We start from the raw sequence: 24,079 nt of genomic DNA on the forward strand, positions 1-24,079 counted from the left end.
CGTATTGTAAAAGCTCATTAGAGGGCACCTGGGTGGCTCTCATGATCTCACAGCTTGTGGGTTTGAGCCCCACGTTGGGCTCTGTGCTGACAGCTCAGACCCTAGAGCCTGCTTCGGATTCTGTGTCTTCCTCTCTCTCTCTCTGCCCCTCCTCCACACATACTCTGTCTCTCTGTCTCAAAAAATAAACAAACATTAAAAAAAAATTAAAAGCTCATTAGAATACGATGAGTAAAGTATGGTGTAACACTTTACAAAAAAGTGTATTTTGAAATAATTTTTTCAGGTAAACTCTATCCCCAACGTGGGGCTCAAACTCATGATTCCAACATCAAGAGTCGCACACTTACCAACTGAGCCAGCCAAATGCCCCATTATTTTGAAATAAATTAGAGTCATATAGAAGTTAGAAATATAGTACAGAAAGTATTCCCATTAACACTCCACTCAGGTTCTACAATGACATCTTATATAACCATACTACAACCATTGAAACTTGTATTACCTTTATAATCAGAAAAAAAGTGAATGAAAAATTATGGGGATAATGCTTTCAACTTTTCTGTACATTTAAAGTATTTAAAATAAAACTTGGGGGGAGAAATGATGGAGGGAATAATCAAAGTATCAAATACTGTACAAAATGAGAAGCAACCTGTACAAAAATCAACTTAGGGTGTTAATCTGGTTAATTTGAGTTATCCTCAAACCAATTAAAAATTTTTCAGGACAGAATGACTGTGTCAAGTGCTAGTGCAAAGACAAATGAGATGGGAACTGATCAATGAAATGAACACCAGTGACTTTGATATGAGTAGTCTCAGTGGAGTAGTAAGGGCAAAAGCCTGTCTGAATTGGGATCAAGAGAAAAACTGGATACGATGAGTATAAATAATCCTTGCAAAGAGTCTTCCGTAAAAAGGAACAAAAGAAATGGAGTGGTAGCTAAAGAGGTAAGTGTAAATAGTCTACAAAGTATAAAAAAAGCATAACAAACACAATCACCTGTAATCCCATGAATGGCTTCATTCTCTTGTAAGAAAACATGAGATTCCATTGTTATAATTTTAAAATTATAAATTGCTATAATTTTAAAATCTGACAATACCAAGCACTAGTAGGAGATAATGTAATGGAAACTGTTATACAATATAGTAGAAATGTAAACTGATAGAATTCCTGTAGAAAAGAGTTTGGCATTATCCAGTTAAGTTGAATATACACATACACCACTACCAGGCAAGTGCACTCCCAGGAATTTATCCTAGAGAAGTTCTTGCACATGTATGCTAAATACACATAGACTAATGTTTATAGGAATGTTATTTGTAAGATCTCCACACTGGAGACAACTCAAATGTCCAACAACAGCAGAATGTATACAAAAACTGCAGATACTCATAGAATGAAATGCCAGAAAGCACTGGAAAGAACTATTGTTACACACAACTTGGGTGAAAATTATAAACAAAAATTCCAAAATAATACATACAGTATGATCTCATTTACATGAAGTCTACAAAAATGTAAAACTGATTTCAGTATTTTAGGGATACAGAGACAATAAATAATGAAAAGTAGGGAAATGGTCACACAAATGGGAGAAGAGTGTTTACCTATAGAGGAAGGAAGAGTGTTTGGTGAAAGACATATGAGAAACATATGAGGTGCTGTTATATCTAGACCTTCGTGTTGGTTGTACAGGTACTGGCTTTATAATTATCTTTAAAATTGTGCTTAAGAGCTATACAGTCTTCTGTACACATATGTGATTAAAGACTTTAAAAACAGGTCTTTAACACATTTTTTCAAAATTTAGTAATGAGATCAAAAGGGACCATAACATCTTCTGTATCATACAGAAATTTACTGGTTACAGGAGTGCCTAGGTGGTTCGGTTGGTTAAGCATCTGAGTCTTGATTTGGACTCAGGTCATGATCTCACGGTTCCTGAGTTTGAGCCCTGCATCAGGCTCTGTGCTGCTAGCACAGAGCCTACTTAGGATTCTGTCTACCTCTCAAAAATAAATAATTAAACACACACACACAAAAAGACATTTATTGGTTATCTTTTGGCAAAATATCTTAAAGAGTGTCAAACTTAAATACAAGTTATCTACTTTTTGCTATAAAAAGTCAACTGTGGAAGAGGGCAGGAAGATGGCGGCGAAGGACGATGCTGGGCTCACCGCGTCCTGCTGCTCGCTTAGATTCCACCCACATCTGCCTAATTTACCCCGATAACCACCAGAAGACTAGCAGAACGGACTCTCTGGAGCCAAGTGTAGACTGAGAGGCCCACGGAACGGGGTAGGAAGGGCGGAGAGGCGATGAGCGCTATACAGACTGGCAGGAGGGAGACAGGACAGTGGAGGGGCAGCCAGCCCACCACGCACGGCAGAGCCCCCAAGTCTGGCTTGCAAAAGCAGAGGGGCTGGACGGAGTGTGTTCTGACAACCAGTGGGACTTAACATCTGGAATGTTATAAGTCAACAGCTCTGCTCAGAGAGCGGGAGGGAGAGTTGTTGAGCCCGGGAGGACGGAGCTCAGCTTGGTGGGGAACAAAGGCACTGGGAAGGGCCATCTCCCTCACCCATCCCCCAGCCAAAATCCCAAAGGGAGCCAGTTCCCGTCACAGAACTTGCTTGCACCTTGCAAACACCCAACGCTGTGCTTCTGTGGATCCATCCCTCCAATGGGTCTGCCTCCCTCCCGGTGCCACAGGGCCCCTCCCTAAGCGGACCACCAAAGGCAGAGTGAGCTGACCCTGCCCCTCCAGCCCCTGTGCGCCTTGCAGATCCACCCCGGCTAATAGGCGAGATCCCATCGAAGCCGTACCACAAGACTAGTAGTGTGCAAGTAGCCCAAACAGAGGCCACACCACTCCACAGTGAGTCCTTCCCCTGGGAGAGGGGAAGATAAGGTACACACCAGTCTGACTGTGGCCCCAGCAGTGGGCTGGGGGCAGACATCAGGACTGACTGCGCCCCGCCCACCAACACAAGTTACTCCAGACAGCATATAGGAAGAGCCCTGCAGTTCCACGCCACTCCAGGGACTATCCAAAATGATGAAACGGAGGAATTCTCCTCAAAAGAAACTCCAGGAAGTAGCAACAGCTAACAAATTGATCAAAAACGATTTAAGGAATATAACAGAAAATGACAGCAGAGAATCTATTTGTACAGAGATCAAAGGACTAAGAAACAGTCAGGAGGAGCTAAAAAATGCTATAAATGAGCTGCAAAATAAAATGGAGGCAACCACAGCTCAGATTGAAGAGGCAGAGGAGAAAATAGGCGAATTAGAAGATAAAATTATGGAAAAAGAAGAAGCTGAGAAAAAGAGAGATAAAAAAATCCAGGAGTATGAGGGGAGACTTGGAGAACTAAGTGACATAATTAAGCAAAATAATGTATGCATAATTGGGATTCCAGAGGAGGAAGAGAGAGGGAAAGGTGCTTAAGGTGTACTTGAAGAAATCATAGCTGAGAACTTTCCTGATCTGGAGAAGGAAAAAGGCATTGAAATCCAAGAGGCACAAAGAACTCCCTTCAGATGCAACCTGAATCGATCTTTTGCACGACATATCATAGTGAAACCGGCAAAATACAAGGATAAAGAGAAAATTCTGAAAACAGCTAGGGATAAATATGCTCTAACATTTAAAGGGAGATCGATAAGACTCATGACGGATATGTCTACTGAAATTTGGAAGGCCAGAAAGGAATGGCAGGAAATCTTCAATGTGATGAACAGAAAAAATATGCAGCCGAGAATCTTTTATCCAGCAAGTCGGTCATTTAGAATAGAAGGAGAGATAAAGGTCTTCCCAAACAAACAAAGACTGAAGGAATTCAGCACCACTAAATCAGCCCTACAAGAGATCCTAGAGGGGATCCTGTGAGACAAAGTACCAGAGACATCACTGCAAGCATGAAACCTACAGACATCACAATGACTTTAAACCCGTATCTTTCAATAATAACACTGAATGTAAATGGACTAAATGCTCCAACCAAAAGACATAGGATATCAGAATGGATAAAAAAAACAAGACCCATCTATTTGCTGTCTACAAGAGACTCATTTTAGACCTGAGGACACCTTCAGATTGAAAGTAAGGGATGGAGAACTATCTATCATGCTACTGGAAGTCCAAAGAATGCTGGACTAGCCATACTTATATCAGACAAACTAGACTTCAAATTAAAGGCTGTAACAAGAGATGAAGAAGGGCATTATATAATAATTATAGGGTCAATCCATCAGGATGAGCTAACAATTATAAACATCTATGTGCCGAATACGGGAGCCCCCAAATATATAAAACAATCACAAACACAAGCAACCTTATTGATAAGAATGTGGTAATTGCAGGGGATTTTAATACTCCACTTACAACATTGGATAGATCATCTAGACACAGGATCAATAAAGAAACAAGGGCCCTGAATGATACACTGGATCAGATGGACTTGACAGATATATTGAGAACTCTGCATCTCAAAGCAACAGATATACTTTCTTCTCGAGTGCACATGGAACCTTCTCCAAGATAGATCACATACTGGGTCACAAAACAGCCCTTCATAAGTATACAAGAATTGAGATCATACCATGCATACTTTCAGACCACAATGTGATGAAGCTTGAAATCAACCACAGGAAAAAGTCTGGAAAACCTCCAAAAGCATGGAGGTTAAAAAACACCCTACTAAAGAATGAATGGATCAACCAGGTAATTAGAGAAGAAATTAAAAAATATATGGAAACAAATGAAAATGAAAATACAACAATCCAAACGTTTTGGGATGCAGCGAAGGCAGTCCTAAGAGGAAAATACATTGCAATCCAGGCCTATCTCAAGAAACAAGAAAAATCCCAAATACAAAATCTAACAGCACACCTAAAGGAAATAGAAGCAAAACAGCAAAGACACCCCAAATCCAGCAGAAGAAGAGAAATAATAAAGATCAGAGCAGAAATAAACAATATAGAATCTAAAAAAACTGTAGAGCAGATCAATGAAACCAAGAGTTGGTTTTTTTGAAAAAATAAACAAAATTGACAAACCTTTAGCCAGGCTTCTCAAAAAGAAAAGGGAGATGACCCAAACAGATAAAATCATGAATGAAAATGGAATTATTACAACTAATCCCTCAGAAATAATCAGGGAATACTATGAAAAATTATACGCCAACAAACTGGACAACCTGGAAGAAATGGACAAATTCCTAAACACCCACACACTTCCAAAACCCAAACAGGAAGAAATAGAAAGCTTGAACAGACCCCATAACCAGCGAAGAAATTGAATCAGTAATCAAAAATCTCCCAACAAATAAGAGTCCAGTCCCAGAAGGATTCCCAGGGGAATTCTACCAGACATTTAAAGCAGAGATAACACCTATCCTTCTCAAGCTATTCCAAAAAATAGGAAGGGAAGGAAAACTTCCAGACTCATTCTATGAAGCCAGAATTAGTTTGATTCCTAAACTAGACAAAGACCCAGTAAAAAAAGAGAACTACAGGCCAACATCCCTGATGAATATGGATGCAAAAATTCTCAATAAGATACTAGCAAATCGAATTCAAAAGCATATAAAAAGAATTATTCACCATGATCAAGTGGGATTCATTCCTGGGCTGCAGGGCTGGTTCAACATTCGCAAATCAATCAATGTGATACATCACATTAATAAAAGAAAAGATAAGAACCATACGATCCTGTCAATCGATGCACAAAAAGCATTTGACAAAATTCAGCATCCTTTCTTAATAAAAACCCTCGAGAAAGTCGGGATAGAAGGAACATACTTAAACATCATAAAAGCCATTTATAAGAAGCCCATAGCTAATATCATCCTCAATGGGGAAAAACAGCTTTCTCCCTGAGATCAGGAACACAAAAGGGATGTACACTCTCACTGCTGTTGTTTAACATAGTGTTGGAGGTTCTAGCATCAGCAGTCAGACAACGAATGGAAATCAAAGGTATCAAAATTGGCAAAGATGAAGTCAAGCTTTCACTTTTTGCAGATGACATGATATTATACATGGAAAACCCAACAGACTCCACCAAAAGTCTGCTAGAACTGATACATGAATTCAGCAAAGTTGCAGGATACAAAATTAATGTACAGAAATCAGTTGCATTCTTATACACTAATAATGAAGCAACAGAAAGACAAATAAAGAAGCTGATCCCATTCACAATTGCACCAAGAAGCATAAAATACCTAGGGATAAACCTAACCAAAGATGTAAAAGATCTGTATGCTGAAAACTATAGAAAGCTTATGAAGGAAATTGAAGAAGATATAAAGAAATGGAAAAACATTCCATGCTCATGGATTGGAAGAATAAATATTGTTAAAATGTCAATACTACCCAAAACTATCTACACATTCAATGCAATCCCAATCAAAATAGCTTCTAGTTCTCGAAGCTAGAACAAGCAATCCTAAAATTCATATGGAACCACAAAAGACCCCAAATAGCCAAAGTAATGTTGAACAAGAAGACCAAAGCAGGAGGCATCACAATCCCAGACTTTTGCCTCTACTACAAAGCTGTAATCATCAAGACACCATGGTATTGGCACAAAAACAGACACATAGACCAATGACATAGAATAGAAACCCCAGAACTAGACCCACAAAAGTATGACCAACTAATCTTTGACAAAGCAGGAAAGAACATCCAATGGAAAAAAGACAGTCTCTTTAACAAATGGTGCTGGGAGAACTGGACAGCAACATGCAGAAGATTGAAACTAGACCACTTTCTCACAGCATTCACAAAAATAAACTCAAAATGGATAAAGGACCTGAATGTGAGACAGGAAACCATCAAAACCTTACAGGAGAAAGCAGTAAAAAAACCTCTCTGACCTCAGCCGTAGCAATTTCTTACTCAACACATCCCCAAAGGCAAGGGAATTAAAAGCAAAAGTGAATTACTGGGACCTTATGAAGATAAAAAGCTTCTGCACAGCAAAGGAAACAACCAACAAAACTAAAAGGCAACCAACGGAATGGGAAAAGATATTTGCAAATGACATATCGGACAAAGGGCTAGTATCCAAAATCTATAAAGAGCTCACCAAACTCCACACCCGAAAAACAAATAACCCAGTGAAGAAATGGGCAGAAAACATGAAAAGACACTTCTCTAAAGAAGACATCCGGATGGCCAATAGGCACATGAAAAGATGTTCAACGTCGCTCCTTATCAGGGAAATACAAATCAAAACCACACTCAGATATCACCTCACGCCAGTCAGAGTGGCCAAAATGAACAAATCAGGAGACTATAGATGCTGGAGAGGATGTGGAGAAACGGGAACCCTCTTGCACTGTTGGTGGGAATGCAAACTGGTGCAGCCGCTCTGGAAAGCAGTGTGGAGGTTCCTCAGAAAATTAAAAATAGACCTACCCTATGACCCAGCAATAGCACTGCTAGGAATTACCCAAGAGATACAGGAGTACTGATGCATAGGGGCACTTGTACCCCAATGTTTATAGCAGCACTCTCAACAATAGCCAAATTATGGAAAGAGCCTAAATGTCCATCAACTGATGAATGGATAAAGAGATTGTGGTTTATATACACAATGGAGTACTACGTGGCAATGAGAAGAATGAAATATGGCCTTTTGTAGCAACGTGGATGCAACTGGAGAGTGTGATGCTAAGTGAAATAAGCCATACAGAGAAAGACAGATACCATATGTTTTCACTCTTATGTAGATCCTGAGAAACTTAACAGAAACCCATGGGGGAGGGGAAGGAAGAAAAAGAAAAAAGAGAGGTTAGAGTGGGAGAGAGAGCCAAAGCATAAGAGACTCTTAAAAACTGAGAACAAACTGAGGGTTGATGGGGGGTGGGAGGGATGGGAGGGTAGGTGATGGGCACTGAAGAGGGCATCTTTTGGGATGAGCACTGGGTGTTGTATGGAAGCTAATTTGACAATAAATTTCATATAATAAAAAAAAAAACAATAGCTAAATTATGGAAAGAGCCTAAATGTCCATCAACTGATGAATGGATAAAGAAATTATGGTTTATGTACACAATGGAATACTACATGGCAATGAGAAAGAATGAAATATGGCCCTTTGTAGCAACATGGATGGAACTGGACAGTGTTATGCTAAGTGAAATAAGTCATACAGAGAAAGACAGATACCATATAGTTTCACTCCTATGTGGATCCTGAGAAACTTAACAGAAGATCATGGGGGAGGGGAAGAAAACAAATGGTTAGAGAGGGAGGGAGCCAAAACATAATAGACTCCTAAAAACTGAGAACAAATTGAGGGTTTATGGGGGGTGGGAGGGAGGGGCGGGTGGGTGATGGGTATTGAGGGCACCTGTTGGGATGAGCACTGGGTGTTGTATGGAAACCAATTTGACAATAAATTTCATAATTAAAAAAAAAAGTCAACTGTGCCAAATTTGTTAATTCCTATTGTGATGGTAAGTTGCTATCAACAGCATGCTACATAGGTACAGAGCATATATTAAAAACCAAAAAGGCCTTGTGATGCTTGGGTGGCTCGATCAGTTAAGCATCCGACTTTGGTTCAGGTCATGACCTCGTGGTTTGTGAGCTGGAGCCCCACATCCGGCTCTGTGCTAACAGCTGAGAGCTTGGAGCCTGCTTCAAATTCTGTGTCTCCCTCTTTCTTTGCCCTCCCCCTACTCACACTCTGTCTCTCTCTCAAAAATAAATAAACATTAAAAAAATTTTAAAAACCAAAAAGCCCTCACATACTTAATCTATCTCCCTTCAAGGCACAGATGATATTTTGACAATGACTAAGAAAGTAGTTTTGCTTTTTAAAAATTCACATTGAACACAGAATATTCTGATAATGGATGTTTAGAAATTTTTCCATTTGTTACATGATTCTATTGCTGAAAATGATGTCTGTCACCAATAAAAATTCATACCTGTAATTTTACATACATGGATGAAAATTTTTTAATGTTTAAAAACTTCCAAAGTATGTAAATGGTCTTTAAGTCTGTTATTAAACATAAAAAAGTCAAAATAATAATTTTAATAATGGAGCAAAAGACAACACTAGTTAGTATCTTTGTATTTCATGTAATATAAGTATCAATCAGTATTTTCACTAAAAAGTGTTTATAGAGTACAAAATGTTTAAAAATCAGTGAAGTTAAACATTCAAAATATTTCAAATATGGAAATTTGCAAATATACATCTTCAAATAAAACATAAGTTTATAACACTTTTTTTTAAGTTTATTAATTTTGAAAGAGAGAGAGAGAACAAGTGGAGGAGTGGCAGAAAGAGAGGGGGACAGAGGATCCAAAGCAAGCTCTTTGCTGACAGCAGAGAGCCTGATGCAGGGCTCGAACTCACAAACCGTGAGATCATGACCTGAACCGAAGTCAGACACTTAACCGAGTGAACGACCGAGTCAGGTTTTTTTATATGAAATCTTTTTTATAAGCTTTATAAAAAGCTATAAAAGTTGATAAACTTTTTAATAAACATTTAAAAAAGTTATAATTCTAAAGTAAATTATTAGATAAGACTATATCTAATGTTTCTTTCCCCTTTGCTTCCTTGTACCCTGGTTACTTTCCAAACTGACACTTCTGAAAAAATTGGTCCAGAAGAACTTCAAGACCTTCCTGAAATATTTAGTGCCCCTTAAATGGAGGGTTCAGACTAGGTGGGCAGCTCCTCCACTCTGGCCAGAAGCTACGGAGTTGTAGCAGTTTTGATTTCTCCCACAGTTAACTTCGTAGGGATAGTTCTGTCTATTAAGTTCTCCCCTTCCCCAGCAGAGAGATTAGCCACCTCTGAAGATGCAACTGTCTTTCCCCCACCTTCTCCAGGTGTGTATATGTTGGGGAGTAAATGCTAGAACTGAGCTGAAAGTAGAGCCAGAATGATGTAAGAAATGAAGGAGGAGAGAGTGGGGGATAATTTGGAGAGAGAACCAAAAAAGGGGAACAAAACTACTGGTTGTTTTCAAATTAACAGTATTAAAAAAACACTAGTATTTTGGACTTTAAAAATAGCATGGGATACTAGAATATACAAAATAGCACTGCAATCACTCAATGTAAGAACTGAGTGACATCAGGGAGGATGAAAATCTACCAAGTAAATTTCAACAAAAACTTCCACATAATTGCTGGATGAGACACAAATAAACTTCAAATCAGTTTGAATTACTGTGTAGCAAAATACTATAAAATATTTTAAAGTAATAGAGTACATTCACTTATTATTGATAATACACATAAGTTTTAATATACTGTTCATAAATAAAATTTAATTATCAAGATTATATCTTATAATTTCTATTTTATGTTTTATAATGTACATAATAATGTTCAGAAGTATAAGTACATACTTTGCAAATGAATACCCACACGTATGTACACACATACACATATTCAGCCCCATCATTTTTAGATTATTTTATTTTTTAACTGATAAGGGTGGTATGATGAAAAAAGTAAATATTAACCCCTGATTGAAAGTTATGGGTTCCTTATTTTAGAATTCTAAGCTTTATTTAGCTGTAAGAACTTCATCAATACCATATGGACACAGAACTTCACCTGAATATTAATTCTCAGGCCTGTGTATCTTAATTAAATATGGTTCTGCTAAGAATGAATTTCAAAATTCTTGAATTCAATGCAATTCAAGCTTTCACATTTTGGTTTAAGAGAATCTGTAAATTGTTTTAATTCTACTGTCCTAAAAACAATTCTTTTAGGGCCACAAAATGAGCAGTAACAGCAATGTGAGGGTTTTTGTTTGTTTTTAGTATCAGCACTGAATTGAGGCTAAAAGAATTTTAAAAAATTTCAAGTTAGAAGCACTTGTATATAAATACTAATATATAGTTCTTCAATTTTTCTCTAGGTTGAAGTAAAACAGTAACACCACCACACTCCATCCTTTCTTCTACCTAGAAAAAGCAGACCCAAAGGGAACATGGTGAGTAACTTCAACAAAGAAAGATTAGGAATGTGGGGAATCTGGTTTTCAGTCTGTTTGTTAAGTCTGTTAACAATTCTCTAGTTGTATACCTGCAATTGGTTTCATCACTTTTGCAGTAATTATACCATTGCACTAAATGCCTTTTGACCATATACTTGGATACGTTAAAAATACTGAATAGACAGAGAAAGATGCCAATCCAATTCTTCACACCCTTTCCTCCCAATAAGACCTACTTGGACTTGACCCTAATGAGCACCAGTCAAACCAACTGGGATACTTCTTTCTTCAGGCTTCTCCAAATAACGTTAATGAGGGAAGAAGGGAAGAAAATAAAGCAGAACTAACTCCAAGGTGACAAATAGCAAGATCAGATATAACATATAGATCTAGGGAAAACAGAAAGATCTAGGAAAAGAAGTGGAAGCAAATCATGTAAGCAGATAGGGATACAATAGAGAAGTTGAGCAAACAAAGACATTTGGAAAAAGAGGAAGGAGGAAAAAATATATAAGAACAAATATTTCAGAGAATAAAAGGATTCCGATGGGACTAGAAATAAGAACCCATTTAAAGCATTTCTAGCTTAAATAGCATTCTCTTTAAGCATTTAGCAAAAAAGTGTTCCAGTGGGGGAAAAAAATAGTGGAACATAGGGCGAAGGGTGAGAGAAGTGGACTGAAGAGGGAAAGGAGAGGGAAGAGAGTAGGAGGAAAAAGAAGGAAGAGAGGAAGAGTATAGAAAGTAGTGCTACAACCAGCATGTTGGCCATCTGCTCTATGCTTCTGCTAAATCCCTTGTCCCATCTACTTAACACAGACGGCACGTTCCTCAAAATGTAATTTATGCAGGTCTGGAAACCAATCTTCCTGGGAAAACTACTTTTCTACCTTTTGTTGTACATCTCCATAATCCCAAACTATGAAACTACTAAGGCTCAGTAACCACTTCCAATCACTATTATTGGGCCAGGATCTACCCTTACAAATAAACTCCTCACTTTGCTTTGTCAGTCCTTCTCTCCCCTAAAACCACAATTATTGCTATTCAGTATTATTGACAGATGAAACAGAAAGAGGCTAGCTTACATGTGTGCAAACTAGTTCACATTCTAAAAATCCAGGGGCCATAGCAACATATATTGTAAGACATCAGGAATGTTGCTTATTTTGTTTTATTTTTTTAATTTTTAAAATGTTTTTATATTTTAATTTTTGAGAGAGAGAGAGAGAGAGAGAGAGAGAGACAGACAGAGACAAAGCTTGAGCAGGGGAGGGGCACTGAGAGGAGAGACAGAATCTGAAACAAGCTCCATGCTCCAAGCTATCAGCACAGAGCCCCACACAGGGCTTCAACCAGTGAACTACGGGATCATGACCTGAGCTATAGTTGGACGCTTAACTGACTGAGCCACCCAGACGCCCTAGAATGCTGCTTATTTTAAATATCTACTTCTACTCCACTGGCTTACCAGACCTCTTGCAATGTTATCAATTACAAAAATCTAACTTTTAGGTTATGCTTTTGTATTTCCAGGTTTGCCATATTAAAATGCAAATAGCCATAGAAAGATAATAGACTAAATCTCTGACACATTAGATTGCTTTCCATTAAAATACCAAACAGAGAACAGATCCCTACAAGAACAGGACAGATAAGTACTGGTAAAAAGGGCTAAGGAAAAGTATGGTTTACCAAGCATTGCCTAAAAGAAAACTCCTGAGTGAATTCTTGCCCTGGGCAACACAGGGCATTCAGAGAAGAGCATGAAAGCTCTAGGCCCTAGGAAAAATGGAAAAGGAAATATTGGTAGAAGAAAACTGAAAAAGGAGAGCTCAAAACAAATTAACCACTTCACAATTTGGTTTGAGGCTGGCTGGACTGTTCAACTCCCAAAGGGCATAATCCCAGAGTCGCAGCACAGTATGAAGCAATCCTGAATACCAGCTCTATCTTGGGTTCCAGAAAGTCTGGGAAAAGCAGGAAAACAATCTCTTAGATGAGTGATTGCCAATGGAATATATCACATATGGCATAGGAGATTTCTAAACCTTTCTGTCCCTCCACCCACATTCCTAACTCCACCCCAAACCAGGTGAAAACTGAAGGGGGAGGAGAGGTGTGTAGAGAGAAAAGTGTACACATGTAGTCTGTAGCCTGCAGATGTTCCTCAAATGATCCAAATGGTAATGCCATGTATTCCTACTCTATGGTGACATGCTTCCTCTGCCATCTGACTAATTAGATCCCACTTCCACCAATGTGATTGGTGAATCGGTTTTACGAACTCTTTTGAACTGATACATGATTTTGCTTGCCACCTAGTGGAGATAAAATTAATCACAAGCTGAACTGAGGCTAAGTAACCTAGAAGTATCCAATAGTTGTTTGCTATACTCTGACAGCCTAACATAGTTTCCCAAAGGGTGGCTACATGTAAGGATTTTTAGGTGGCACAAGGATGAATGCTATCTTAACTACTTAATATTTACCACAATGCACGTTAGAATAAAGTATAAACAATACTTAAAACACATGATTTTACAAACATGCAAAGATGAGGGTAAATTAAGCCTAATTTTAAAAAGTATAGATTTTAAAAATATATCTAAATTATATTACACAGGTAATACTATAATGGGACACCATCAAAACTATACAGTGACTCAAAAATGACCAATGTTTTAGATATAGTTGTCTAAGCTGGTTCTTCTGATAGAAGATAACTTCCCTCAGTATGTCTATTTTTTATGCACATAAGTAATATAATCTTTTTATAGAAATAACAAAGTTTTTAGGTACTCCTACTTTTTTTCTCATCAAATAATTGTTTTTTTAAAGAGAAATTATTTCACAGGGAAATTATCATTCATTACTGCTAAGTCTCTATAAATATTTGCCTTCCTTAAAACATGCTTACCTATGTAGTTATCCCATGATTGTCAATAGTTGATTCTTTCTCATTTTGACAAGTTTTATTAGAGAAAATATATTTCCATTTAATCTACACAGTTAAACAAATTCTCACAGAACTGTCTGAACTCCTGCCAACTTATTGCAATGGAATGCATTTTAATGACCTATGTTCTATTGTCACAGTGGTCAATTATCATAGAATTTAGAGGTTTTAAGGACATCTTGAGCATTCAATAAGCATTCATGAGTTCTTGTATTCACTTGATGTTGGAATAAACAAGTGAAAATTGTAAGACTCATTTCATTATCTTCTCTGATGGCTACTATATTTCTCATAAGACAATTTTCACATTGCCATCTCTAGTTTCAAGAAAGACTGAAGAACTAAGTATCTGGATAATAGAAATAGGATTATCAAGACTAGTTTAAACCATCCTCCTGTAACTCCTGGATTGGAACCTATTGCCACAGTCAACAAAATTAAAATCCTGTTGGCAAGGAATAGATAGGGTGGTTGAACAGTTGTTGGGTATTTACCACACAGCATCTGCCACACCGCCCACCTCCTAACTTTCTCTCTGAGGAGGCAACCACTCTTACAGTTTACTACTTATTCTTCCAGAGTCACTTATACATATTGTATCATATACAGTTTTTTAAATTTATTTTAACCCAAACTATGGTACTCTATACACACTATTCTTCATTTTTTTGATTTAACAAAGTAAGTTGAAGACTTGTTCCATTTTAATATGTAATAAAGCCACTTCTTTCTTTTTAATGGGGGAAAATATTCCATTGTATCAATATGCCAAAATTTATTCAGTCCTGTAAAAAAAGACATTTTGATGGTTTTAAATATTTTACTATTATTATAAAATAATGCATTAAACAACCTTGTACATATATTATTTGACATCGTGAGTTCATGCTTACAAGTAGTGAAATTCCTGGGCCATATAAACTTTGGAATTGGCTGCTGGCATTTTGGGGTTGGGGGAAACACTAAATTATGGACTAAAATTAAAGAGCATGACATTGTATTATTGTATTTTAGAATCATTCCACTGAGTGCAAATTATGCTTTTTCATTATATGTCATATTTTACCAATTCTAACATATATACATTTCTAAGATACGAATGCATCTCATAATCCCATAGACCTTTTAATCACTGTCAGCCAGGTGGCAGTCATAGAAGTAATTATTCCTGATGGTATGACAGGTAACTGTAATTCCTGGTCACTTCACTTATCAAACCATTTAAGGACCATTTAAGAAGAAATATAAGCGATGATATTGCCAGAAAACCTTTGCTGACACCTTCTGGTAAGATCAGGAAAGTGCAAGCATCAAAACTAAAAGGTGTCAGTGATTTGAAACAAAATTCTTTCAACAAATACTACATTATTAATGTTCTTTTTTTTTTTTTAACGTTTATTTATTTTTGAGACATAGAGAGACAGAGCATGAACGGGGGAGGGTCTGAGAGAGAGGGAGACACAGAATCTGAAACAGGCTCCAGGCTCTGAGCCATCAGCACAGAGGCCGATGCGGGGCTGGAACGCACGGACGGTGAGATCATGACCTGAGCCGAAGTCGGACGCTCAACCGACTGAGCCACCCAGGCGCCCCGACATTATTAATGTTCTTAATGTTACAAAGGACAATTGTGTGTGGGAGGGGAAAAAACCAATTCTGATGACACCAAATTATAAAACTGATCGCAAAGAATTAGATTCGAAATGTGAAGCATTAGTAATATCTTACCTGATACATTTTGCTTATATTTTCATTTTTATAATTGCATAAGAGATATATGATAAAATAACCAAAAATACAAAAATAAGCTCAAGAATTCTTTTGGTAAATTAAAAAAAACATTCTCAGTCCTAAGAGACTATTACATCTGATGTACTGGTAGCAGTTTATCTTAGTATTGTATTACCAAAAAAAAAAAGAACAGTTCAACTCATAATCAGCATGTCAGATTTGAAAAAAATACTCTGAATCTTACTTTAGATCCCTCAGTAGTATTTTAAAGTTCCTATCATGCAAATTTTACACATGTAAATATTACTCATATATTTTTTCTTTTCTTCCATTACATTTTCTTACTAGAATACTATTCATCTTTGCCTATTTTGTAAACAGCCACTTTACTGAATTCTCTATTTATAATAATTTTTCAGTGAATTCTTTTGGGCTTTCAAGGTATGCAATGAAACAAAATTTAAACTCAAATTATCTTAAACTATCTGCTGGAATTTAAATTCAGTGAAGATAAAGACTATTTAATTTTACTGTTTTATCTCCAGCACCTAGCATATTACCTTGTACAAAGCAGGTAATCAAAATATATTTGTTAAATGAATTACATAAATGCATCTCACTGTAAATCTTACCCCAACCCCTCCCACAACATAGATGGTAAGCTGAGTCAAAAAAATCGGATACAAAAGAGGAAATAGTATTCATATTTTTTCTCTCCCACATACAAACATACAGATGCTATTAAGAAACAGATATTTTATATTCAAAGGACTGGATATTTTATATTCAAAGCTATACATTTTTGTTATATAATTGGATCTAGTTTAACAAAACCTTAATTGTGAAATAAATGTTTTATTTTAAACACTCACCTTTTGGATCTTAGATCTGATGAATCAAACTGGATATTCATAGGTCCAGGATTTATTTCATGATCTACTTCAGCGATGAGAAGATGCCTAGAATCACTATCCATATTTGCCATTTTTCTTAGCCTCTAAGCACGGATGAAGTCAGTCCTTTATAAATCAGAATGGATAAAAAATTAAAAATTATTTTGCTACTAGTAATACATTTGCATGTATAAAGATACTGGAAAAATATAGGAGTTTGCTGATGATACCTTACTTAATGAGGTATATGCCTAAAATATTTTATCAGAAATTTGCTAAGTTGAAATGGAGTTACTGTTTATTTTTCAGATTAACTAAAAATAAGTGGAACAATCCATTTCCGGTAATAAAACAGATTAGCCTATTGGGGCCCATTTTCCTGCAGAAAGCAATTTAAATTATTGCATAAAATACAGAAAACCTCTTTTGAAAGCATCAAAAATAATGATGAAAAACAGCTCAAGAAAATGCTTCTGTCCAGAGAGTATTTGTTGTACCAGGAGAAAAGGGACTGAGGTTTTCAAGGCCATGTGAAGTATTAGAGAAATAGAAGATAAAACCTATGATTCACCCAAAGTAAGGAATGAAGTAGTAAGACACCATCCCCTCTATTTCCAATAACACAGCTGGGAGTACAAAGAGCTTTACCATCAATTTAGGGATTAACAAGCGGTAATAGTGTCTCACTCCCTCACAATGGAACTACAAACAAGATTTCTTGACACTGCCACAGGCAGTGTGTATGTGCACACGCACAAGCATGCATCTTCAGAGGGGGAAGTGTTATATACCACAAACTGTGCTTCATGTGGATTTGCAAGGAGGTCAAAACACTTAAAGCTGTGAATATAATTTAAAGTTAACCTGCCTAATAGGGCTTCTAAGTAACTGCTAGAAACAAATGTAAATCTTTTCTGGGAGGACACAACTTAATCGTATGCCTCAAAGAAGACCTGCTAATAATCTTTCAAAGACAATGAACAGCACACAGTCAAAAATAACCTAGTATGCAAAGAAATAAAGGACTATTCATAAGAACCAGAATAAACAGCATAGATTCATAAAGACTTCAACTTTAGGGGTTATGAAAACAAGATCAGAAAACAATTATGCTACCTATTTTTATATATAAGACAAAGTAGATATATATACAGTGGAATATTACTCAGCCCCCCAGAAATAAAATCTTGCCATTTGCAAACACATGGTTGGATCTACAGAGAGTAATGTTAAGCAATATAAGCCAGTCTGAGGAAGACAAATATTTTATGATATCACTCATATGTGCAATTTAAAAAACAAAATAGCAAACAAAGGGAAAAAAGTGACAAAACAAAAAACAGCCTCTTTTTTAAAAATTTATTTACTTTTGAGCAATGGTGAGGGAGAGAGAAAGAGGTAGAGAGAGAGGAAGAGCGAAAATCCCAAGAAGTTCCCACACTTAGCATAAGAGCCCTAACGAGGCAGGGCTCCTTCTCAGAACTGTGAGATCATGACCTGAGGCACAATCAAGAGTCAGAGGCTCAAGTGACTGACACACCCAGTTGCCCCAGCTGACTCAACTGTAGACAACAAACAGATGGTTACCAGAGGGGAGGTGGGCAAGAGGATGGGTGAAACAGGTGATGGGAATTAAAGAATATATTTATCTTAATGAGCATTGAGTTAAATAGGAAATTGTTGAATCACTATATTGTACAACTGAAACTAATACAATGCTGTAAGTTAACTATACTGGAATTAAAATTTAAAAATAAACAATAAAATAAAACAAAGAAAAAAAGAAGATTGTAAGCACAATGTCTTCCTCATCATAGAAACTAAATTCAAGAGGGTTTCTTCCTTCTATTGTCAACTTGCTATTAAGAATTTTTTATTTAAGGGGTGCCCGGGTGGCTCAGTCGGTTAAGCATCTGACTTGACTTGATCTCACCATTCGTGAGTTCCAGTCCTACATCAGGCTCTTTGCTGACAGCTGAGAGCCTGGATGGAGCCTGCTTCGGATTCTGTGCCCCCCTCACTCTTTGCCCCTCCCCCATTCACTCTCCCTATATCAAAAATAATCATTAAAAAAAAAGTTCAAAACTAATGAACTAGAAGATAAATCAGAAGAAACTATCCAGAAGGGCAGAGAGAGAAAAAAACAGACAGAAAATGTGGAAGATGGGTTAAGAGACATGTGAGAAAGAATAAGAAGGTCTAACATGCATGAAATTGGAGAAACAGAGAGAAAGGAAATAACAGAGGTAATATTTGAAGAGATAAAGGCTGAGAATTTTCCAGAATTCATAAAATATAACAAGAAATTTAACAAATCCCATGCAGAATTCATAAACAATCTTATCATAAGACTGGGAAAAAAAGAATTAAAATTCCAGACCAAAGGGAAAAAAAGTCAAGTGGTCTCACAGTGTTCTAAGGTCCTTGTATTGTCCGGATCAACACTGTACTTTGAATGCATGTTGTAATTTTAAAAGTAACTACTAAAATAGAAAACAGTATATAACTTAAAATCTAGTAGAGTAGGAAAAGAGAATGCTAAAAAAAATTGCAGACCTAAACAAAGGCAAGAAAGAAGAAAAACATAAAAGAGGTAGGACAAGTAGAAAACATAAAGTAGGTAAGATCTTCCCATTCTTTCTTAAACCCATGCTAATCAGGCTATCTTCCCCATCACTACACAGAAAGTGTTCTACAGTACCAATGACCTATACCCACTGGTCATTTTTTTAGTCTTTAATTTACTTGCCCTATCAGAAATAAGTCCCATAAGGGATCACTCTCCTCCTTAATAAACTAGATTCACTAGGGCTCCAGGTTTTCTCTATATCTCACTGGTCCCTCCTCCTTCTGTCTCATTTACTATTTCCTTCTTATGTCCCAGAATTCTTAAAACTGCAGAATCCCAAGGTGTTCTTCTCTGTATGCCTTCAGTTTACAGGTAGTTACCCAATCTCATGTAACATCACTTATGTCATATAATACAGCAGCCACTAGTCACTTGTAGCTATTTATATTAATTTAAATGGTTATTAATAATAGTATTATTAATACTAATTTATAGTAATACAGATTTATATTAATTACAATTAATTTTTTATTACAATTAAATTTTTTAAAATTCAGTATCTGAGTTACACTAACCACATTTGAAGTGCTCAATAGTCACATGTGGCTAGTGGCTACCGTATTGCACAGTGTAGCTATAAAACATTTCCATCATTGTACAAAGTTCTATTGATCTAGACAATGACCACTTCCATATTAACATTTCTAACCAGAATTCCTCTCCTTGTATATCAGACTTGTATATCTAACTGCCCAGTTAACAGGCTTTTTAAAAATGAATATAATTGACAACACTGTATTAGTTTTAGATGAATAACAATGATTTGATATATGCATACATACTTCTTAACATCTTTATTTGGATATACAGACAACTAGTATGTCCAAAACTGAACTTTTAATTTTTTCCCAAAAAACTACCCCACCCATTGTTTTCCTGATTTCAATTGATGGCATCTCCATTCTTCCAGTTAATCAGGCCAAAATCCTTCAAATTTCCCATGACTTCTTTTCTCAGTGTATATTCAATCTATTAGGAAAATAGTGTTGGCTCTCTCTTCAAGTATATCCAGGATCTGACCACCATCATTTGTTACCAAGATTTCTACAACAGTTTCCTAATGGAGCTCCCTGCTTCTACCCTTATCCCTTTACAGTCTCTGTACATAGAAGGGAGAGTTGTAGAGTGATACAGTAAGGCATTTGATTCCACCCAACTGGTTTTTATCACTGGGGGAAGTGCTATTAGACCAAGTGAGTAAATTTGGGATGCTGAACATCCTACAATGAACAAGATACCTCCTACAATAAAGAATTATCCAGCCCAAAATGTCGAAAGTTCTGACGTTGAGAAATCCTGCTCTGGGGGGTAAAAGAAGAGGTTGTGATAGGGAGGGACTATAGAGGACCTTATATGGTGATGGCAAATCCTATTGTTCAACTTGATTCTGGTTATATGGCCATCTGCTCTACAATTAGACATGTATTAAGCACTTTTCTGTACGGATGCTGTATTTCACAAACAAGCACACACACACAACAGCAAACTCCGTAAAGTGAAATAAATAGGCTTTAACATTTAAAGGCATGTGCTTTACCTTTATTCCTCAACTATAAGTTATTATGATTATTCTCACTTTATAAATAAGGATACAAGGCACAGAGAAGTTAACCAATTACAAAATTAATAAGTAGGGGGAAGAGTTAGAATTCAAACCCAGGCAGTGTAAGCTCAGAGCCTGTATTCTGTGTCACTATGCTGTGCTTCTTTCTTGTTCTTTGCCCTTTCTCTGTCTTCTTTCATTTTCTTCTGTTTCTTATTACCAGATGACTTAACAAGTAAAGTTTTATTGGTGCTGTATTTGTTTAATGGAGTCCTATGTCTGCTGTTGTTATTTTTCTAAATATATATGTATAACAGAGTAGAAAGAAAACATGGTTTTTGAGTAAGCAATCCTTAGCTGTCGCTCACTACCTATGTAATTTAAGATTAACCATTTAACTGCCATGAATCTATTTTCTCATGTGTAAAACTGAAACAATAACATCTACCTCACTAGTGTGGTTGAAAACTACATAAACTAATGAATATTATACTTAATACTTTGTAAGGGGAAACTAAATGTTCCAACACATTATTATTCCTCTCTGAAAATAAATGACAAAACTTGTGTTTTTACATATGCAGCCTCTTGAGGTTTTCTTCTTTTTTCTAAGTGAAAAATTCTGCAGTAATGAGGTAGAGAGAAGTAGGCAAATGTTGTCAAATGCCACTAATAAGTTTGACATGGATGTTGGCAACATATTCTATTCCCAGAATATGTGCATTTTCTTTCATCTGTCTTTTCTTTCCATTTCTCTCTTCTGCTGTCCTGCCCAGCATTTAAGACAAAGCTCTCATTAACTTATTAGTCTTAGTAGAGACAAACAAATAATGTTGAAGAAGTACCTTACATAATGGTGGTTTTTCAAAAAAAGAAATCAAAATACTATCATCTCCAATCATAAAAGACTTTATTTCTGTATCTTCCTATACAGAGTACACAAGTAAAAATGATTATTTTAAGATGAGACAACTAAAACACTGAGTAATGGCAAACTCTGAACAATATATGCATTCAAAACTTCTCAGTGAGCCTCTACAATGTACTTAGATACCAAGGGAAAAAAATTTTTAATTTTTTTTTAAAATATTTTTTAAAGTTTTTTATTTATTTTTGAGACAGAGACAGACAGAGCATGAGCAGGGGAGGGGCAGAGAGAGAGGGAGACACAGAATCTGAAGCAAGCTCCAGGCTCTGAGCTGTCAGCACAGAGCCTGACGCGGGGCTTGAACTCACAGACTGTGAGATTATGACCTGAGCTGAAGTCGGATGCTTAACTGACTGAGCCACCCAGGCACCCCAAAAATTTTTAATTTTTTAAAATGATTTATTTTTGAGAGAGATAAATACAGAGAACGAGCAGGGGAAGAGCAGAGGGAGAAGGAGACAGAATCTGAAGCAGGCTCCAGGCTCTGAGCTGTCAGCACAGAGCCTGATGTGGGGCTTGAACTCACAAACTGTGAAACCATGACCGGGGCCAAAGTCAGACACAACGGACTGAGCTACCCTGGCGCCCCTAAATTTTAACTCATGGTTCCCATCCTCAATAAACTTAAAAAATATTATCCAGCCCAATAGAAGTCTAGAAATTAGGCAACTTATCCTAAATCACTTACATAATAAAACCTAGTAAGATGTTAATTACCATTCTGATTTTCAGTTCATCATTTCACTTCTAATTAAAATCTATACCAATTGCTGGTCCTAGCTTCCAATTTAGCTTTGTAATATATCAGTGCAAGATTTTTAAAAAATGTTTATTTATTTATTTTGAGAGAGAGGGGGATAGAGAGCAAGGAGGGGAGGGGCAGAGAGAGAGAGGGAGAGAGAGAATCCCAAGAAGGTTCCGCATTGTTAGCATGGGGCCCAACTCAGGACTTGAACCCACAAACCAATGAGATCATGACCTGAGCTGAAACAAAGAGTTGGATTCTTAACCAACTGAGCCACACAGGCACCCTGCAGTTCATCATTTCACTTCTAATTAAAATCTACACCAATTGTTGGTCCTAGCTCCCAAATTAGCTTTGCAATAGATCAGTGCAAGATTTATTTTTTTTTATGGCAAAAAGTTTACTTGACTGTTTAAAACACAGATTCACAATTTACATATTTGGATGTGAAGCATCAGAAATGATCCTGAATATCAAGTGTACATTATTCAGTGGTAATTGTTATTAAAATTTCATTAAGATGAAAGTAACTGAGACAAAGTAATTTCACCAAAACAGAGTTAGTTGAGAAGCAAAAACACAAACTTAATCTTTCAGTTCCTTCCTTTACATAATAAAACGAATTAATAATTCAATTGACTTGTTTGGTTTAAAATTTTAAAACTAATAAGCAGTAGTTTTCAAGATTACTTTGAACCACTAATTATAAAACTAGGAGTAATAGTCCTAACAAATTTCCTTAATTTAAAACTGCAGTGACAAATTAACTTGAAAAAGTTGTTCCCTGGATATAGAGAGAAGATATTCTATATAATATATCAATGAAGAATACATACTGAATTAAGGTGGACATAGGTATTAAAAACTTGGGAAAGAAATAAAGCTATTGTAGAGAAGTTATGTCGTGTATTGGTTTGATATGATTTAAAATCTACGCGTTTACAATCTAAGTAAACTTGTTTTAATCCATCCCTTTATGACAAAGAAAAAAAAAGTTTTAGAAGTAAAGTCATTTTGATAGAAGAATGAAGTAATTGTATCAGGATGTCATCATCTTGTCTGTTTTCACTGGTAAGAACTCAGTAGCTCAGCTGCTTATCAATAAAAACCTATGAGGAAGCAACTATGGCATGGGGACATCTGTACTGTAAATAGCAAGTATGTAAGGACTATCAGAATGTTTCCTGTAGGCAAGGCAGTTCTTTGCTGATCTAAAAGAGCTCTCCAAATACCTGGGGGCAATTAGCTCCTGCTGAGGTAAAGGCCACTTTTATCTGTAGTGGCAAAAGCCTGGTACAGCAGTGCCGAAAATCATCTTGCCCATTAACAGGGACAATGACCCTCTTTAGTAATGCGCTTTAACAGGAGACTTTAACTTTTGCGCAGGTAGAAGGACATTAGCTCTGGTTGACTAAGCTGTCTCTCCCAAGTACCAACTCCAAAGCGTATACCTTAACTCAATTTGGACTTTATTCCTTTCCTGCCCCCCTTCTCTTGAACAACAGGGTGACAGTCTATCATTGATTTGGAGTATGTAATTTCTTTATTGGCTTATTAAGAGACATTATCCTGTATACTATTGGCTTGTGAAATTCCCACAGTGAATCTATCTTAAACAAACCCCTGACAGATACAATCTCAGTCACAGC

The 24,079-nt window shown here is 36.6% G+C and overlaps 1 protein-coding gene across 6 annotated transcripts in view; it reads right to left on the minus strand.

Moving 5' to 3' along the window:
* Positions 1-24,079, minus strand: part of SLC38A9 (solute carrier family 38 member 9) — an 82,525-nt gene that overhangs the window by 52,806 nt on the left and 5,640 nt on the right. For 4 of the 6 annotated variants that reach the window (XR_001430288.3, XM_027041861.2, XM_015072553.3 and 1 more), the window contains one exon: positions 16,565-16,711. Coding sequence is in view for 3 of the 6 variants with exons in the window: in XM_027041861.2 (XP_026897662.1) it covers positions 16,565-16,677 (113 nt within the window). In the remaining 3 variants the exon portion in view is untranslated. Of the gene's footprint in view, positions 1-13,922; positions 16,519-16,564; positions 16,712-24,079 lie in introns of those variants that run through there. The other 2 variants (XM_027041860.2, XM_027041854.2) reach the window with 2 other exon arrangements.

This window comes from Acinonyx jubatus, chromosome A1 (genome assembly GCF_027475565.1).
Source record: "Acinonyx jubatus isolate Ajub_Pintada_27869175 chromosome A1, VMU_Ajub_asm_v1.0, whole genome shotgun sequence".
Classification (NCBI taxonomy): Eukaryota; Metazoa; Chordata; class Mammalia; order Carnivora; family Felidae; genus Acinonyx; species Acinonyx jubatus.